The sequence below is a fragment of the Anolis carolinensis genome, chromosome 5 (genome assembly GCF_035594765.1).
Source record: "Anolis carolinensis isolate JA03-04 chromosome 5, rAnoCar3.1.pri, whole genome shotgun sequence".
In the NCBI taxonomy this organism is placed as follows: domain Eukaryota; kingdom Metazoa; phylum Chordata; class Lepidosauria; order Squamata; family Dactyloidae; genus Anolis; species Anolis carolinensis.
Genome location: NC_085845.1, coordinates 21971697 through 21989626, shown reverse-complemented (window position 1 = coordinate 21989626; position 17930 = coordinate 21971697). Strand labels below are relative to the sequence as shown.

Genomic DNA, 17930 nt, shown 5'->3' with positions numbered 1-17930 from the left:
TTCCCACTCCTTAAGGCAACAGGAAGCATACAAACACTTTAAACCTCAATTAAGTGAGATTTCAGGAACACACCCCTCTCTCACACACATATGCAGATACATTTTCTCTCCCCCCCCCCCCCCCCCACACGCACACAAATCAGAAGAGATACGGTATTAGGGGCAGGGCTGATACACCCCCAAATCTAAATATTTCTTTCACTGGAAAATGTAGTAGTGTTTGCAAGCTGCTATCTTATATCTCTAAAGTAGTCCACTATGACTCAGTTATTATTCCATAGCAGTTTATTTTGCATTATAAATGTCCTTCAATGTCCTTCAAGTCTACAAGTGGAGATAGCAGAAGTGGGAGAGAGTGGTTTTGTCAGAGAAAAGCTTTGTTTGGTGTTGCTTTGACAAATTGCATTTTTGAGTCCAGCCTCACATAGTTTGCTGCTTAATTTTCCAGAAGTCAACTAATAGGAAAATTGTTAGATAGTGTTAGATTGCCAAAGGAAATGTGTTTGTGTAGATTTGTCTATCTCTAACAGCTCGAATAATGGTGCAAACCTATTTGTGGGATATTTTCTCTCTGTTGAAGTGGTATTCTTTAGAAAGCTGTTCTATCCATAACTATTTTTATAACAGCACAATATGTTCCCTAGGTGACAAGCTTATTTTCTAGAAAAACCTGCAGGAGCTCATTTTCTTCATATATTCCAGGTAAAGCCCTGGAACTTACAAACAGAGGAAGGTACTGAAACCTAAGTAAGGCTTGGCACAAATTAAGCCATAACTGGCTCAGCTTTTGTTCCAAACCCAATCAATCACTTTATTTCTGTATCTTCACTTTTGGGTCCTGACAAATTTAAAATATACACCTGGTATCTTGTAAATACTTAACTCTGAGTAAACAGAAACTGTCAATGTTTAGTTCCTAGACTTTTCTACAACATACTCTAGCCTCACAGAAAAAGAACAGAAAAGATAGACAGAATTGCATCCAAGAAAGCAGGACTCATTTGCTAGACTGGCAAAGTCACTTCTTTCAGCCTAAGTTTTTCAATTATAACGGATAAATTATAAAGTATAAAGTATCTCGTTTCTTAGAGATTATAGCAAATGCAAATAATGAATTCTAAATGGAATTTTGCAAATAAAGCATGATGTGTATCTGTATGCACATGTACCTTAAAGTCGCCTGTATAAACAAACATTAATATATCTAAATATATCTGGCTGCTCACTGGAGCAATGTATAGGGAGCATACCACTCCCCTGCTACATCAGCTCCACTGGCTGCCAGTCTGCTACCGAGCACAATTCAAAGTGCTGGCTTTAGCCTACAAAGCCCTAAACGGTTCCGGCCCAGTCCATCTGTCTGAAGGTATCTCCTAACTTGGAATCTAAGATCATCTGGGGAGGCACTGCTCTCGATCCCACCTTCTTCGAAAGCGCGATTGGTGGGGACGAGAGACTGGGCCTTCTCAGTGGTGGTCTCCTTGAGTTCCCCTTGGGGTAGAGAAAGGCGGCATATAAATATTATAATAAATAAATGAATAAATCTTTTCTAATTCAAACAAATTGTCTGAAGCATACAGGGAATTTAGAATGTCTTCACATGTATCCCTATTGGGAAATGGTATTTGAACTCTTTCTGAGGTGGCACATCAAATATAATTTGATGTGCCACCTTCCTAAAGAGGTTAGAATGGCTCCCTTCCTGTGGAAACAGACCTTCCCTGAAGGAGAATTAATGCTAAACCTATTGTGTGCAATATTTGAATGAAACTGGACTTTTGGGACCGGACCTGACTAGGGCCTAAGTGAATTAATTACTAGATGGGTTTTTAGCCTACTGAAGGTTTTAATCATGTTAATTGTGTGTTTTTTTGTTTGGGTATTAATTATATTTGATATGGGTTTTAAAGTTTTACTAGATGTAAATGTGTTTATGATGGGATTATTTATTGTCATTGTCTTTGCTTTTTATATGTTGTTCACTGCTTTGAATCCCAACGTGGGAGAAAAGCAGGATAGAAATTACAGAGATTTGGCACTGTAATTTCTCCTCCCCAGAACTAGTTTCTATTATATCGAGATTTCCCCCACTTCCTTAGCCTGCGTAGGTGGGAGAGATCAATTTGCTGGCCACAGATGGTATTATTTTTCCTTTCTATAGATAATAGTCACTGTTTCCCTTGAGATGAGTGAACGGTGTTTTATTTTCTACAAGGACATCACTTTCCATTTTTTACTTTTTATATTATTTAATAACATTTCTACTTCTATATTATTATGTTTGTCATGAAAAGAAACATGAGACTATTTGGGGCAGACATGTCTTATGAATAGCACACACTGATATTGTCCACAAATAATAAATCAAAGTACAGTGCTAATAAATAATTACATCAGGGGAGTAAAATCTGCGACAAGAACCAAACTTTCTCCAACAGATTCCCCTCCCTCTTGCAACAATACAGACTTGTTTAATGCGTATTTAAACATAAGATCAGACACCATGTAGTGTCTGTAAATAAAAGAACTACTTCCACAAGCACAAACATTTTATTTTGAAGTGTTGTAATTTGATGAAATATATAACACTATCAGACTACTGTGTGGCAGCTGGACAAAGGTTCTTCAGCACCTCTGTGACAATATACAGTACTCTTATATAATAACAACTCCTCCAGCTCTTTATTTCCATCCCACAAGGACATTCTTTATCAGGTTATACCATATGAATTAAAAAATAATTATGCTAAATGTAAGAGGCACTTTAGTCACCTAAATCTTTCCAAAGTATCGACTTAGGGAAGCATCAGGGAAAGGGTGTGTGGATGTGTGTGAGAGTGAATTTGTGGGATACAATTAAAGCTCCAAATCCTCTCATGATGAAAGGCAGAACAGGAAGGATTATGCTGTTATCATTTCTTAAAACGACTGAGAAAGCTAGAATGTGCACCATGAAAAATCAGAACAGGTGCCTTAGAGGCCCAGTTGCAACTTCAGAGAGTTCGTTTCCTGCTGTAGTAGCTAGCCTTTCATCTCTAAAGAGCTCAGATTAAACGGGCTGTGAAGTTTCTTAATTAAAATGAATATTCGGCACTGGCTTGAGTCTCGTCATTTTCTCATCTGCAGCACCACGAGCCACTCAAAATTTGGCATGATTTGACAATTTTGATTCTCTTCTTAAAAACAATAAACATGGCAAAGATAGTTATAAAAGTTGGACATGAGGGACCTAGTACCATCCCATTCAATTTAAGTTCAAATATAAAGGTAAAGGTTTCCCCTGACGTTAAGTCCAGCCATGACTGACTCTGGGGGTTGGTGCTCATCTCCATTTCTAGGCCGAAGAGCTGGCATTGTCCGTATACACCTCCAAGGTCATGTGGCCGGAATGACTGCATGGAGCGCCGTTACCTTCCCGCTGGAGCGGTACCTATTGATCTACTCACATTTGCATGTTTTCGAACTGCTAGGTTGGTAGGAGCTGGGGCTAACAGCGGGCGCTCATTCCGCTCCCGGGATTTGAACCTGGGACCTTTTGGTCTGCAAGTTCAGCAGCTCAGTGCTTTAACACACTGTGCCACAGTAGAGTCTCACTTATCCAACGTTCTGGATTATCCAACGCATTTTTGTAGTCAATGTTTTCAAAACATTGTGATATTTTGGTGCTAAATTCATAAATACAGTAATTACTACATAGCATTAATGTGTAATGAACTACTTTTTCTGTCAAATTTGTTGTATAACATGATGTTTTGGTGCTTAATTTGTAAAATCATAGCCTATTTTGATGTTTAATAGGCTTTTTCTTAATCTCTCCTTATTATCCAACATATTTGCTTATCCAACGTTCTGCCGGCCCGTTTATGTTGGATAAGTGAGACTCTACTGTATTTGTTTTGTATCATGGGATTACTTGACAGAGAGCATATATAGGAAGTCCTGAGTTACAAACATCCAGTTTACAAATGACTCATAGATAAGAATAAGATTAGACTTGGCAGCAGTACCAGACCAAGTGCCATCAGCCATGTTCAATCTCTAAAGCTTACAAAAGTGTGAGAAAATAATGGAAATTGTAAAAGTAGAAATTCACTTTAGAAGTAAATTAGGGGACCAGCACTAGAGAACAGAACATTTTAAGTGCTATGCTAACCTTACTAATTTTGCATTTACCTAGCTTCTCCCACCAACAGCTTCATTTTCATGACCTCTTTATACTTCCAGGTTCACTTGCAATTGAACCACATTTGTCTCATTCTCCTTTTCAAAGCAACGTGGAAACAACTGAGCTGATTTTGAACTGCCTGAGCCTAGTCTAATCATAGCAAACCATGCAAAGCTGGTATCAAATGCTACCATTTTGATCTGATAGCACCTTCTTTGCAAAAGTATATGTTTCAGTGGGGAATCAGGCTCATTAACTAATCAACCCAGGACAGTTTCTCCCCTTACTTTCTCTTACCATCAGATGGGCAGGAAGAATGCTACCTTTTTTGTTTAAGACAGCCTTCTGAATACATTCTGAATGATTTACAAACATTGCCATCAGGCATTAATTTTTGGCATGTCTCTGCTATAGCATTGTAAATATCTTCTAGAGACATCTTGTTTTATATATGCATTCGATTTCAACACACCATTATGTATCTTAGCCCTAGGTCTTCCTTGCAGCACTGTAATGATGTTGAGAAGTCTCTCTTCATAAGTGGCCCATATTGAGAAGGTCAGAAAAATATGACAGAGGACTCAGATAACTGAAACATTTAGTAAGGTAACAGATTTAATTCATTGCTGAGTTAACAGGACAAAACCCTGCCTAGCTAGAGAGCAAGAAAGCCCAACTGGTATAGAAAGGTACAGTTTGCAAAAGGATACATGTCTGAGATAGTGTCAAAAGGGGATTGTTGGAAGAGTGAGTTGGACAGGAGACAAAAAAGACATGGATACATATTAAGCCTTGTGAATTATGTTGGAAACTAATGAGAAGAAATGGAAGGATCGGGGGGGATGAAGAGTACAAGGAGTTCCAGAATTCTCTCTAGTTAAGTCACACTACACAGTTACAATGCTATGTTTCCATTGTAGCTGTCATGGCAACATGTTATGGAATTCTGGGATTTGCATTTTACAGAGAAGTATTTAGAATTCTTAGCCAGAGGAAAATTAGTACTGAATCAATCAAACAAACAAAAACAAAACAAAACAAAACCAGGACTACTCAGGATTTTGCCCAATTGTTAAAAATGGATTCCTAGTGCTACAATTCTATACTGTGAAAGGGTCCTGGGTATGCATTATTCTGCAGCACTTTAACAGTTAAATACAAAATATAATAAATATAAACATGTAACAAACTTCTAACATTTCTCCGTGGTGATGAAACAGTTACATATTTTAACCTAGTTTAATTTATACTTGCATTACAGATGTGTGTGCTCACATATGTGCATGTCTGCTTGTGTGTGTGTGTGTGTACTCCACAATGATTTCAAAAGGTTAACATTCTTAAATACCCCAGCTTAAACAGTTGACATTTATGAATAGCTTTGCTGTGGTTTCACAATAGCCTCTGCTTGGCTACAGTGGAATTCACATTAGTTAACTTGCAAGAGCTTGTGGTATGCCGCCTCGTGACAGAAAAACAATTTGGAATTATTAATTCCAGACAGTCCATTTGTCAGACTCAAACACCACTGTTCATGCTACCTGCTATTCCACACAACACATTCAGGAAACTAATAGTGCAAGCATTTACTTGAATTTGCATTCCACTCAGTTTCAAACAGCAGGTAACAAAGGTAAAAATGAAATAAAATGAAATCAAATCAGTACTGAGCCAATTCAATTATCAGAAATCAAGTGTTGTTCCAAAGAGAAAATCTATTTACACAGTACTAGGTCACTGCAAAGTAAATAATCTCACTATCTTCTGTATACGCTTGGTACCAGGGCACAGTTTGATAACATATGGAACAGAAATGTGGCTTAAGTTCAGTGCATTTGAGTCGGTTCAGTAACTGAATGACTGACCACCTGTGAAACTCGATACAGTATACATGACCTTGAGATTCATCATGAAATATACAAATATCTCTTTTATAAACACATAGGCACACACACACACGCTAAATGTAGTAGATGTAGACTCCTTTATATGCCTTTTTTAACACTTGATTCTTAGCATTCAGAACAGATGAAATCCTAACTCATGCGGTGGTTTCAGTGAAATTAACCATTCCATTAAACAACAGTCCATTTTATGACATGGAATCACTTAGTGTAATGATAGTTTTTGTTCTTTAATTAGACATAGTTCTAATCTATTTCATTTCAGGGCTTCTCTGCAGTAACACCTTGATTGTGAAATGCTCTCCATAAAGAGGTTCAATTCATCCCAACCCTACAATCTTTTCAGATTCACATAAATACATTTCCAGTTCCTTGTGCATTTTAGTGGAATTGCCATTTTGTTTTGATGCCACAGTCTGTTTTTATTCTGTTTAACTGGTTTTATATTGTTAACATGATTTGTTGTTTTCTTGTATTGTCATATCACTTTTACATATCACTTCATTGTTGGTGATGCTTTATCAGGGAACTGCTTTAGAAGTGTTTAGAAATGGTGGGGCACATGAGATGGGGAGAAATCATCTTCTGAGCTCATGATTTGTGTGGAAATTGGAGAAAGTGGGGAAAAAAATATGTGGAATGGGATCTGTCAGATTTGCCCATATTGAATCACTTCAGTGACCCCAGTGGTGCAATGGGTTAAACTCTTGTGCTGGCTGAACTGCTGACCTGAAGATCTGAAGGTCGGCGGTTCAAATCATGATTAAGACCTGAAGGTCGGCGGTTCAAATCTGTGAGACGGGGTGAGCTCCCATTTGTCAGCCCCAGCTTCCCATGTGGGGACATGAGAGAAGTCTCCCACAGGATGGTAACACATCTGGGCATCGCCTGGGCAACATCTCTGTAGACGGCCAATTCTTTCACACCAGAAGTAACTTGCAGTATATTCTCAATTCGCTTCTGACACAATAAAAAAGTGACATGGAGTAATGGGCATTTCTATGGGTGGACTTTTACCAAGCATTCACATTTATCTCCCAAAATCCTGCTTCATGAACCTTGCATGGTAATTTTTTTAAAAGAATTTAATAATTAGAAATACCAAAATTTCAAGGTATCACCACATTGTTTTTCCTGTGGTTTCGCATTCATAGTCATCTTGGCTTTAGAAATTGCACTACTGTTAACGTTTTAACTTTGTTTTCCCTTTTTAATCCAAATAAAGGAAGTTCTAGTGCCTAGTAGGTTTCAAACTTTCATGATTAAGAGTAAGGAGACTGAGAGGGAAAGGAGAGAAGTCCACAGAAGGGAGGGTCTGTTTTAAGAACTTCTGTCTCCTTGAGAGGAAGGAGATTTGGAGAGAAAAGAAAGGAGCCAATAGAAAGAAGTGGTATTTATCTTAAGGATGTCTCTTGTCTCCTCTAAAAGCTAGAGGTGGAAGGGGGCTATCATGTGTGATGGGGGTAAGTAAATTGTCTTTTTTAAAGATGGAACACTACACAAAGAAGATAATTCCACATGCAAAGAAGACGATTTCCCCCGTTTTCCTCAGCTCCACCTGATGAAGTCCTAAGAAATGGTCAACAGTCTCACCAAACATGAGCTGTGGTTTAAATCTACTTTTTTGGCCAATTTAATTGTTTTAAGCAACAACAAAAACTCATAATTTTAAAGAAACAGAAAATAACCAGACATTTTGAGGGTGGGGGTTAGTGTTAGGAGCTCAAAAAGTTGGAGGGTTTTGGAGTTGCTACAACTGAGGGCATGTTTTTTAAATAAAACAACACCCTCATGATGACCTTCTTTAAACCATTTTAACCAATCCACAGTTCAATTTTCATTTAGTTTCAAGACATTTCTCTCCTTGTCCATAGTTTCATAAACTGTATTAGGTGAAATCAACAAACCCTCTTTCTGCTTTTGGAAAAGAAGATAGGCAATCTGTGTAATTATGTCAGTTTCATGGAGTTGCATTAAGTAGAGACATCATTTCCATTTCATAGAAGAATCAAGAAAACCAGTATCCACTTGCAATAATTTCCTCAAGTGATTTACTTCTCATTAAACCAAATGAAATTTTATTCAGTTACTGAACAAAGTGTCATTATGTAAGAAAATTCACATCGTAAAAAGAAGTATACTTTTTACATGTGATGGGCAATTTGACTTACAGGCCATGATGTGCATATTTTAGATATATCAATGAAATGGAGGTTAGGAGAACAGATACTAAAGACTTGTCTCTTTACTGGCACAACGAGCAGATCAGTTTAAGGTGATATGAAAGCACACGAAGACACACAGTCCGCTATTAGAGGACATGACATAATGTAAATTGAAAGTCATACCATTAATCTACTGAATTCAAGATTACCTTTCTGTATTTTTCATCTTACGGTAGAGATTTTGGTAAAGTACTTTTTAAAAGCAACTGAAATAAATGGAACTTTCTACAGAATCAAAATTTCTAGATTTTTTTATTTTGTACTCTCTCCTATATCCATGAAATTTGGTGAGACATAATATTGCTGTTTTATAAACCTTCAGTCCTTTTCATACCTCTGCCCTCAGAAGTGACCATGTAATATTAACCAATGGTTAGTGCAATTGTTCAGATTTGACTCTGGTTTTAAAAAGTGATATTTCTCTGTATTTTAAACTAAGCTTTCCTTTTAAGATCTAAGTTGGAGAGTAAATCAGAAGATTCAGTTTGTGTGGTTTTCAAACACAGTGAAACAGAGTTTGCAAGGACACAAACAAAGACTAATGTCTACTGAATGGAACCAGGAAGCGGAACCAGTGCCTGAATACAAGCACATACACATACATACATGTCTTTACTAAACTTCACAGCTCTTTGTTCAGTTCTGAAATGTTTGGTTAACTTTCAACTAAGACTGACCTGCTGGGGAGTTTCCACTGGCACTGAATGGTGGTTGCTTTTAACTCAGCCATCAAAGATTCCGTTTTGTGAAATATTTGCTTATATACTTAACAGTTTCAGACAAATTGCTACCCACATCTTAGGGACGAGATGCAAAGAATCTATAAACAAAAACCATCTTTGATTTTGGAGGCAGGTGGGAGAGAAATATATCTTGGTTTTTGCTGTAACCATACTTAAGATATTTTTTTTCTTAAGTCATGAACTTGTGTTTCTAGCTTTTTTACAGACTTCTGGAGGAAATTCATCCTGGTTAAATCAAAACTAACAACATTTAATTGTTTACTAATTTCCCCCCAAATTATACCATTGAGTAGTTCAAAAGCAATTATAATGCTGTTAAAATGTAGATGTTATAAACAAAAATGTTTATTCAACATGATCCTACAATTTTCAAGCATGCTAGCCTGCATAGGTAATAATGATGGATGTTGGGACTTGTAGTCCAATAATATTAGGAGGGTCAGAGTGAGAGGCCCCATAGTGGAGTGGTTTGAGTGTTGGACTACGATTCTGGACACCACATTCGACTCCCTGGCCAAGGAAACTTATTACATGGTTTTATACTCTCTCAGCCTTAGAGGAAAGCAAACCCAGTCATAATTTTGTATTAGGATTGCCAAAAGTCAGAAATAACGAAGGCGAACAACAACAACAACAACAACCGTTGTCCACTCCTCAGCCCACTCTCTCCTTATAACCCCCAACCTGAAGTTACTATTTTGTAAAGGGAGAATAAGCTATTTATATTTTTCAACAGTAGATGCAGCTGCACGAGGAGCATGTTTTCCTGCTCAAAACCACCAAAATTAATACTGGAAAGACGATACCCCCTGCATGAATGTATCTAACTCACATTTTCATAACATTTCAGAACATCCATCTTTGGATACACAATTACAATCTTTCCAGGTGTGCTCAACTATCATTATGTGACTGCTTTCATTCCTCATTCATCATCAAAACTTCAATATGTATTGAAAAACAAACTTATGAATTGAAATACGAAGAGCCAAATATACAGCAAACATGTCGTTTTTTTTTTAAAAAAAAGCAACACATTTATCTGCATTTTATGGACATTTTTTCTACACAAAATACCTGTTAATAAAAACAACCTGTTATTGCATTTACATAATTGAAAGTGTCCCACAAAATTTCAAGGAAAAAATGATTAGAAACATGATCTATTCCTTCATGTCAATCATCTCCCACTTTTGGGCAATTCACAGTGCTTTTGTTGAAATGATCTTTCTCCACTAATGCTGACATCATCCTTCTCTTTATGTTTTCTTTAACCTTCTCTATCTTTTTTTATACCTTCCCACAGCAATCTAATATTCTCCACCTATCCTGGTATTATAGGTTTGATCATCAGGGGACAAAGCAAAACAAAAAGAAATGAGTGAACAGATAAAAGCCATGAAAAAACAGTGACAACAATAATACTAGTTTCCTAGCCCAGGTCTTGTACTATAGTTGGTTAATCCCACAAAATGTCATTCAATTTTGCTAACTCCCAGTGGTGTGACACCCATGGAAATCCTCTAGTACAAGACCTTACCCATACCACATAACCTATGAATGTCATGACAACCCATAACATCATACTGCTGCTCAGTTGTTTAGTCGTCTCCAACTCTTCGTGACCTCATGGACCAGTCCACGCCAGAGCTCCCTGTCGGCCGTCGCTGCCCCAGTTCCTTCAAGGTCAAGCCAGTCACTTCAAGGATACTGTCCACCCATCTTGCCCTTGGTCGGCCTCTCTTCCTTTTTCCTTCCATTTTCCCCAGCAACGTGATTTTTTCCAAGCTTTCCTGTCTCCTCATGATGTGGCCAAAATACTTCAGCTTTGCCTCTAATATCCTTCCCTCCAGTGAGCAGCCAGGCATTATTTCCTGGAGGATGGACTGGTTGGATCTTCTCAGGATTTTCCTCCAGCACCAGAGTTCAAAAGCGTCTATCTTCCTTCACTCAGCCTTCCTTATGGTCCAGCTTTCGCATCCATAGGTTACCATTGCTTTGACTATGCTGACCTTCATTGCCAGTGTGATGTCTCTTCTCTTCACTCTTTTGTCAAGGTTGGCCATTGCTCTCCTCCCAAGAAGTAAATGTCTTCTGATTTCCTGGCTGCAGTCTGCATCTGCAGTGATCTTTGCACCTAGAAATATAAAGCCTATCACTGCCTCCACGTTTTCTCCCTCTATTTGCCAGTTATCAATAGGTGTAGTTGCCATGATCTTAGTTTTCTTGATGTTTAACTGCAACCCAGCTTTTGCACTTTCTTCTTTCACCTTGGTGATAAGGCTCCTCAGCTCTTCCTCACTTTCAGCCATCAGAGTGGTATCATCTGCATACCTAAGGTTGTTAATGTTTTTTCCAGAAATTTTAACTCCAGCCTTGGATTCCTCAAGCCCCACATATCGCATGATGTGTTCTGCGTACAAGTTGAATAGGGAGGGTTTTCCAATCATTTTTTCCTTGAAATTTTGTGGGACACTTTCAATTACGTAAATGCAATAACAGGTTGTTTTTATTAACAGATATTTTTGTGTAGAAAAAATGTTCATAAAATGCAGATAAATGTGTTGCTTTTTAAAAAAAAACGACATGCTTGCTGTATATATGCAGCCCTGTCACACTCCTTTCCCAATCTTGAACCAGTCTGTTGTTCCGTGATCTGTTCTTACTGTGGCTACTTGGTCTTTATACAGATTTCTCAGGAGACAGACAAGGTGACTTAGTATCCCCATACCACCAAGAACATGCCATAGTTTATTATGATCCACACAGTCCAAGGCTTTAGAATAGTCAATAAAGCAGAAGTAGATGTTTTTCTGAAACTCCCTGGCTTCCTCCATTATCCAGCAGATATTGGCAATTTGGTCTCTCGTTCGTCTGCCTTTTCTGAACCCAGCTTGGACATCTGGCAACTCTTGCTCCATGTATTGCTGGAGTCTGCCTTGTAGGATCTTGAGCATTACCTTACTGGCATGGGAAATACGTGCCACTGTACGGAAGTTTGAGCATTCTTTAGCTTTCCCTTTTTTAGTATGGGGATATAAATTGATTTTTTCCAATCGGATGGCCAATCTTGTGTTTTCCATATTTGCTGGCATATGACATGCATCATCTTCACAGCATCACCTTCCAAGATTTTAAACAGCTCAGCTGGGATCCTGTCATCTCCTGCTGCCTTGTTGTTAGCAATGCTTCTTAAGGCCCATTCAACCTCACTCCTCAGGATGTCTGGTTCATATCACATCATATGTGTATAATTAGTGTAATTTAGAATACTGATCATGCTGCTTTATACTTCTCTATGCTGCTACCTTGTTGGGAGTAGAACAAGTCAGAAAATCCAAATATAATGCTATCTTGACATGAGAGGAGAATATCTGGCTTCTTTCTCTGGACATACTGGAAGTGAAATAGCAGAATGCACCAACATGTTTGCTTATTCCACAATAATCTATAGTTTAACAAAGTTCTGGACACTGGCATGTGGGTACTGTTGCCATTTATGTTGAATCATGTAAAATAGTTGTGATTCTGGCAGTCTCGGAAGTACAAAGGACATATTCTGAAAATAATCTCATGGAATGAAAACTAGCATTTCAGAAGGATTGCTTCCCAATTCTTTAATCAACACACTTTTCTACAATGCAGAATATATTGAAGTTTAAATCTGAAGGGGAACTTTTGTTAAATGTAGCATATCAGAAAAGACCACAGTAACCCAAAATATAAGCAGTGATTTAAGAAATCATCTTAACTGCACCATACATTTTGTAACAATTAAAAAAATGAAAGCCAATTCAATAGGGAACAGATGTGGTGATCTATCGCCATCTTGAGGACACTTTATAAAGTTCCACACTTTCAAAGCCCAAGGAGATGCGTATTGTTTTATTAAACAGTTATAAGGTAACTCCAAAGGCCACATCATTAAAAATACATTCCAACAGCACCATATGTTCTTGCAGTTGTTTCATGATAATCAAGATTTTTTCCCACCAACTTGTCAAGCACATTATTCATCTTCGGTCTGATAGAACAGAACAGAACACAGAACACAGAGATCTGAGTGACATTCACTATCAATCGAGGTGCAATAAGATGCATGTATGTCTCTCTGTGTGACAATAAAATGTCTGAAATATTCAAAATGAAATGCATCTTAAGTACTTCCACAAAAAGACTTCACTCAGAACTTCTTCCTCCTCTTTCTCTTCTATAATCAATAATAATCAATAATAATCAATAATAATAATAATAATAATAATAATAATAATAATAATAATAATAATAAACTTTATTTATATTCAGCCCCATCTCCCTGAAGGGACTTGGGGCAACTTGCAAGACAGCAACAGTGCAACATGACACATAAAATATACAGTAGAAATTAGGCTAAATTAATAAGAAATAAGTACCAAGGAAAATAAAAATAAAACATACATGTATAATTAAACATAAAACACTTCAAATTAAAATAAACGAGAAACAATCATTTAAATAATCATCATTTAAATGCATATTTTAAGACATGATAATTCAATGACACACACTATTTCTACATTATTTAGATTTTAACATTTTACTTGGAAGTATATACATGGGGATGAAGAGCTTTGTCCTCTAATAAATGTGTTTGTTATTGTGCCATTTCTAACTTGTACCATAGCCACTCTGGAGAGCCCTGCTGGCTAGTTTTCAGAGCTGAATGGCAGTGGCCAGGTGAAGGAAACCAGTGGCCGGTGGGGCAGTGTGCACCTGTGAGGTTCCAAATCTAATATGCTGCCTGAAGCAAACTTTGGTTGTCCCTGTTAAAGCAGAATACCAGCCCAAACTATTCCTAGTAAAATGTTAGAATGCATGCTTTCGGACATGACCACTACCGGCATATACTCTCATCCCTATTGTACATCATTTTGGTGGAAAAACCCTGCCTACCTCTCTAGCTCATGTGAAGGATTAAGGGCTGAAGCCACCATGGACGCATAGAGTTGGAAGAGACCCCAAGGTTCATCCAATCATACAGGAATCAATCAAAGCACTCCCAACACATGGAAATGTTCCACTTGGGGACACTCCCTTGGCAATTATGGTTTGGTGCCATGGGACCCTTTGCCAGATGAATGTCACAACCAAGAAGGCCAACTCAGGTAGCCACTAACTTCAGTCTGATGGAAAGAAACCTGCAAAAGCATCTCAAGAGACTATTCTAATGTGACCGTATATTTCTATGGATTTTTTTGACAATATATAGGATTTTCTATCACACACACACACACACACAAGAAATACTTTAGTTATTTTGAAATGAGAACTGTCCCTATTCTGAGAGAACTTCTCTGTGATTGAGCTTTCTTTCCTCCAAAGGACTGGATCTGAGAAGTTCTGTATCCAGATAGAAGTGAGCAATTAGGACTTGTGGAAGTTATTATTGAGGGTATCCGTATTGATGACTATTTTAATATTAATTTGGAGTTGTGATGATCCTATTTAAAAGAAAAGTCTGTGTTGGGGTTGTTGTATGTTTTCCGGGCTGTATGGCCATGTTCCAGAAGTATTATCTCCTGACGTTTCGCCCACATCTATGGCAGGCATCCTCAGAGGTTGTGAGGGTTTGCCTTTTTATTTGTTCAGTGAGGTTTGGACAAATTCAATTTGCACATCATCAGTGCTGACCATTTTCACAGCAAGGATGGTCACATGATCTATTTGATAGCTTGAACATATGGCCAACATTTAATGGCAGAAAATGGCTACAGAAAGTCTATACATTTTGATCAACAACTTTTGAAACCAAAAATGCTTCCAAAAGAAGCAGAGCTGCAAGTGTATTTATGAACAATACAGATATAAAGGATTACAGTACAAAAGATCTATAGCTCTGTGAAGAAACAAAATTAAAGCTCTGTGCAGTATCTGCTTTAAAGCAGCTGAAATCTGGATTATGTGTTTATGGAAAGCTTAAAATTTGCCAGTGGAGCCCAGACGAAAGAAACATTAACACTTTACAATTGCAGGGGAGAGAGAATCACAACATTCAATAGATTAAGGGCCAATATGCACACAGAGCTCAGGTAAATGGATTTTACACATTCCAGAATGCAGAAACAATGACCTGGATCATTCTCTCTCACATATGGTATTCGCATATATTTATATCCACTAGTTCTATCTTTATTTGGCTATCTTCCATTTGGGGGATCGAAGTGGTATATATTGCATCTCATTTTCCACACCGCCATTATATTCATTAATTTTTAAGTCCAGACTTTAAATGTTGGTTTTGACATTGTTAGCTTTTATCTACTCTATATATGCATAATCAGAACCCCCAGGGCACAGCAGGTTAAACCACTTGGCTGTTGAACTTGCTGACCAAAAGGTCAGTGGTTCGAATCCGGGGAGTGGGGTGAGCTCCTGCTGTTAGCCCCAGCTGCTGCCAACCTAGCAGTTCAAAACATGCAAATGTGAGTAGATCAATAGGAAGGGAAGGAAACGGTGTTTCATGCAGTCATGCCGGCCACATGACCTTGGAGGTGTCTATGGACAATGCAGGCTCTTTGACTTAGAAATGGAGATGAGCACCAATCCCCAGAGTTGGACATGACTAGACTTAATGTCAGGGGAAAACATTTACTTTTACTATATGCATAATCAAAGGACCTTAGAAATCTAAAACAAAATCATACACTTAAGAAAGCATTTCTCCATTATTTTTAAATCAATATATTGTGAATGTGGTTTTTCTTCTTGCAGAAAATAAAAGAGGTCTTTATCGATTAGCAGAGTAATGGAAATATAGAACTGGAAGGGTTTTATGGGGCATTGGGTCCAAGCTCTTGCTCCATTCTTATGGCTATGTCATGAATATTTATTTATCCTGCTATTTAAAATATGAATTTATTTATTTCCATATTTTTTCTGAAAATAAAATAAAACAAATTAAGGAAACCAACATAAATATGAACTTTACAAAAAAATTATATCAGTTTACTTCTCCATATAAAAATTCTGCAATTCCTTAATAAGTAAATAAAATGAAGAGTTAGAAAATTTACCTGGCTGATTAGAAGACTGCCATCCTGAGGTTTTGACAGCATACTGGGGTTCTGCTGGCTTCAAGGCTGGTACTGATGCTGAACTCAGAGACGCTGTCCTATTCACATCGTTTTCTGGGTTTTCAGGCATGCTTTTTACTGTGGCAGCAGTATACTGAGCAGGCTCCAGAGGATCACTATTTGGAGACACAAATCTACATCTTAGTTTAAAACTATCATAAAAATAACACTTTTATTTATTTATTTATTTTTGAAAAAAGAATAATAGACTCATAGAATTGGAAGAGACCATATCAGCCATCCAGTCCAACCCCTTGCCATGCAAGAAAAACACAAAGTACCCCTGACAGATTGCCATAAAATAGAACCATGTGCTTATTTTTAGCTTTAATTGCTAAGCCTTTCCAAAAAGTTGATTCTTTATTATTATCACTCTCATTCATTCACTCATTCACCCCTACTTACAAACCTCGTAGATGAATTTCATGTACTATGAATCAGTAGGATATGTAGTCATCATGTGTTCTGCATTCACAGATTCAAACAACAATGGCTCAAATAAAAAATCAGAACAAATCCAAAAAGCAAACTTTGATTTTACTCTGCACTGAACACTACACTGATACCTTCCCACTATTTCTCAGATCCTAAGGCTCCTCCAGCACTCATTTGAGGAGTTCACCAGTTTATATAAGGGATATCACACTCGACTCTCTCCAGTGAAGTTTATTACTTCACTTAAGTTTTTGGACATTCTACTATTGATACAGATCTACATTATAGTCATGTCTGACACCTAATCTGGACTTTTACACCATTATGCTTCAGGTTGTTTGCCTCTAAGCAGTTCTTCCGTTGCTTCCTTAGTTTGCCTCTAAGCAGTTCTTCCGTTGCTTCAACATATTTTACTCTAGTAATCTCTTATGCCCACAAGATTAAAGCATGTTATATAATAATATATAATACTGCTATGACTGCTATCAACACTATGTAGAAGAGTAAATTTTGTGTTTTTGCTAGTCTCCCACAGTATAAATATCAATTCTGAAAATAATGTTGATATTTAATACATTAAATATAAGATTATTTGCAATGAGCAAAGAATTTACTGAAACAATGATAGTGGGTAAGAAATGCTAAAGACAAATTCACATCAGCTGCTTTATACTCACACACACTATTGATTTATTGAGCCAATATCTTCCTGATTATAGTGGTTCTCATGGGTTTCAGAAAGGAATCTTTTCCAGACATATTTGGAGATGCCAGGAATTGAACCTAGAGACTTTTCCATGCCAAACATGTGCTTTATCACTAAGCTACATTTGTCTTTCCCTAAACCCATATACAGCTGAGCTAGCATAATATGGACTATAAGCCTATGTTCATTTAGGCAAACAAAATCAGCTTACGTTCAGCAAGCAATATTTACAGCTAGGTGGAAGATAGCAACTGTTATGTTCTTTTAATGGCTATCGAAATTCACGTTGAGTATCCTTTGTCCAAAAGGCTTGGGACCAGAAGTGTTACTTATTTTAGATTTTGAAATATTTCCATATACATAATAAGATATAATGGAGATAGGACATAGTCCAAAATACATTTTATAGACAACATTTTAAATAATTTGTTGCATGAAAAAAAGTTTTAGTACAATGAACTATCTCAACCACAATTTTGGATTGTGGAGTATTTTGGATTTGGATTTCCTGATAAGGGATTACCAACTTTTACAATAAATCCAACTGTTGGCATGCTGTATTTCTGGGAAATAAGGAAAAATCATAATTATTTCCAATTTCCATTGTAAGGAGAAGTCCACTGATGAGCTTTAATACACA

General features: G+C 37.3%; 1 protein-coding gene across 11 annotated transcripts in view; it reads right to left on the bottom strand.

Annotated features, from left to right (window-relative positions):
* The window catches only part of pdlim5 (PDZ and LIM domain 5), a 166329-nt gene that overhangs the window by 38873 nt on the left and 109526 nt on the right, over positions 1–17930 (bottom strand). For all 11 annotated transcript variants that reach the window (XM_008111057.3, XM_008111060.3, XM_008111059.3 and 8 more), the window contains one exon: positions 16090–16265. In XM_008111057.3, coding sequence (XP_008109264.1) covers positions 16090–16265 — 176 coding nt within the window. The remainder of the gene's footprint in view (positions 1–16089; positions 16266–17930) is intronic.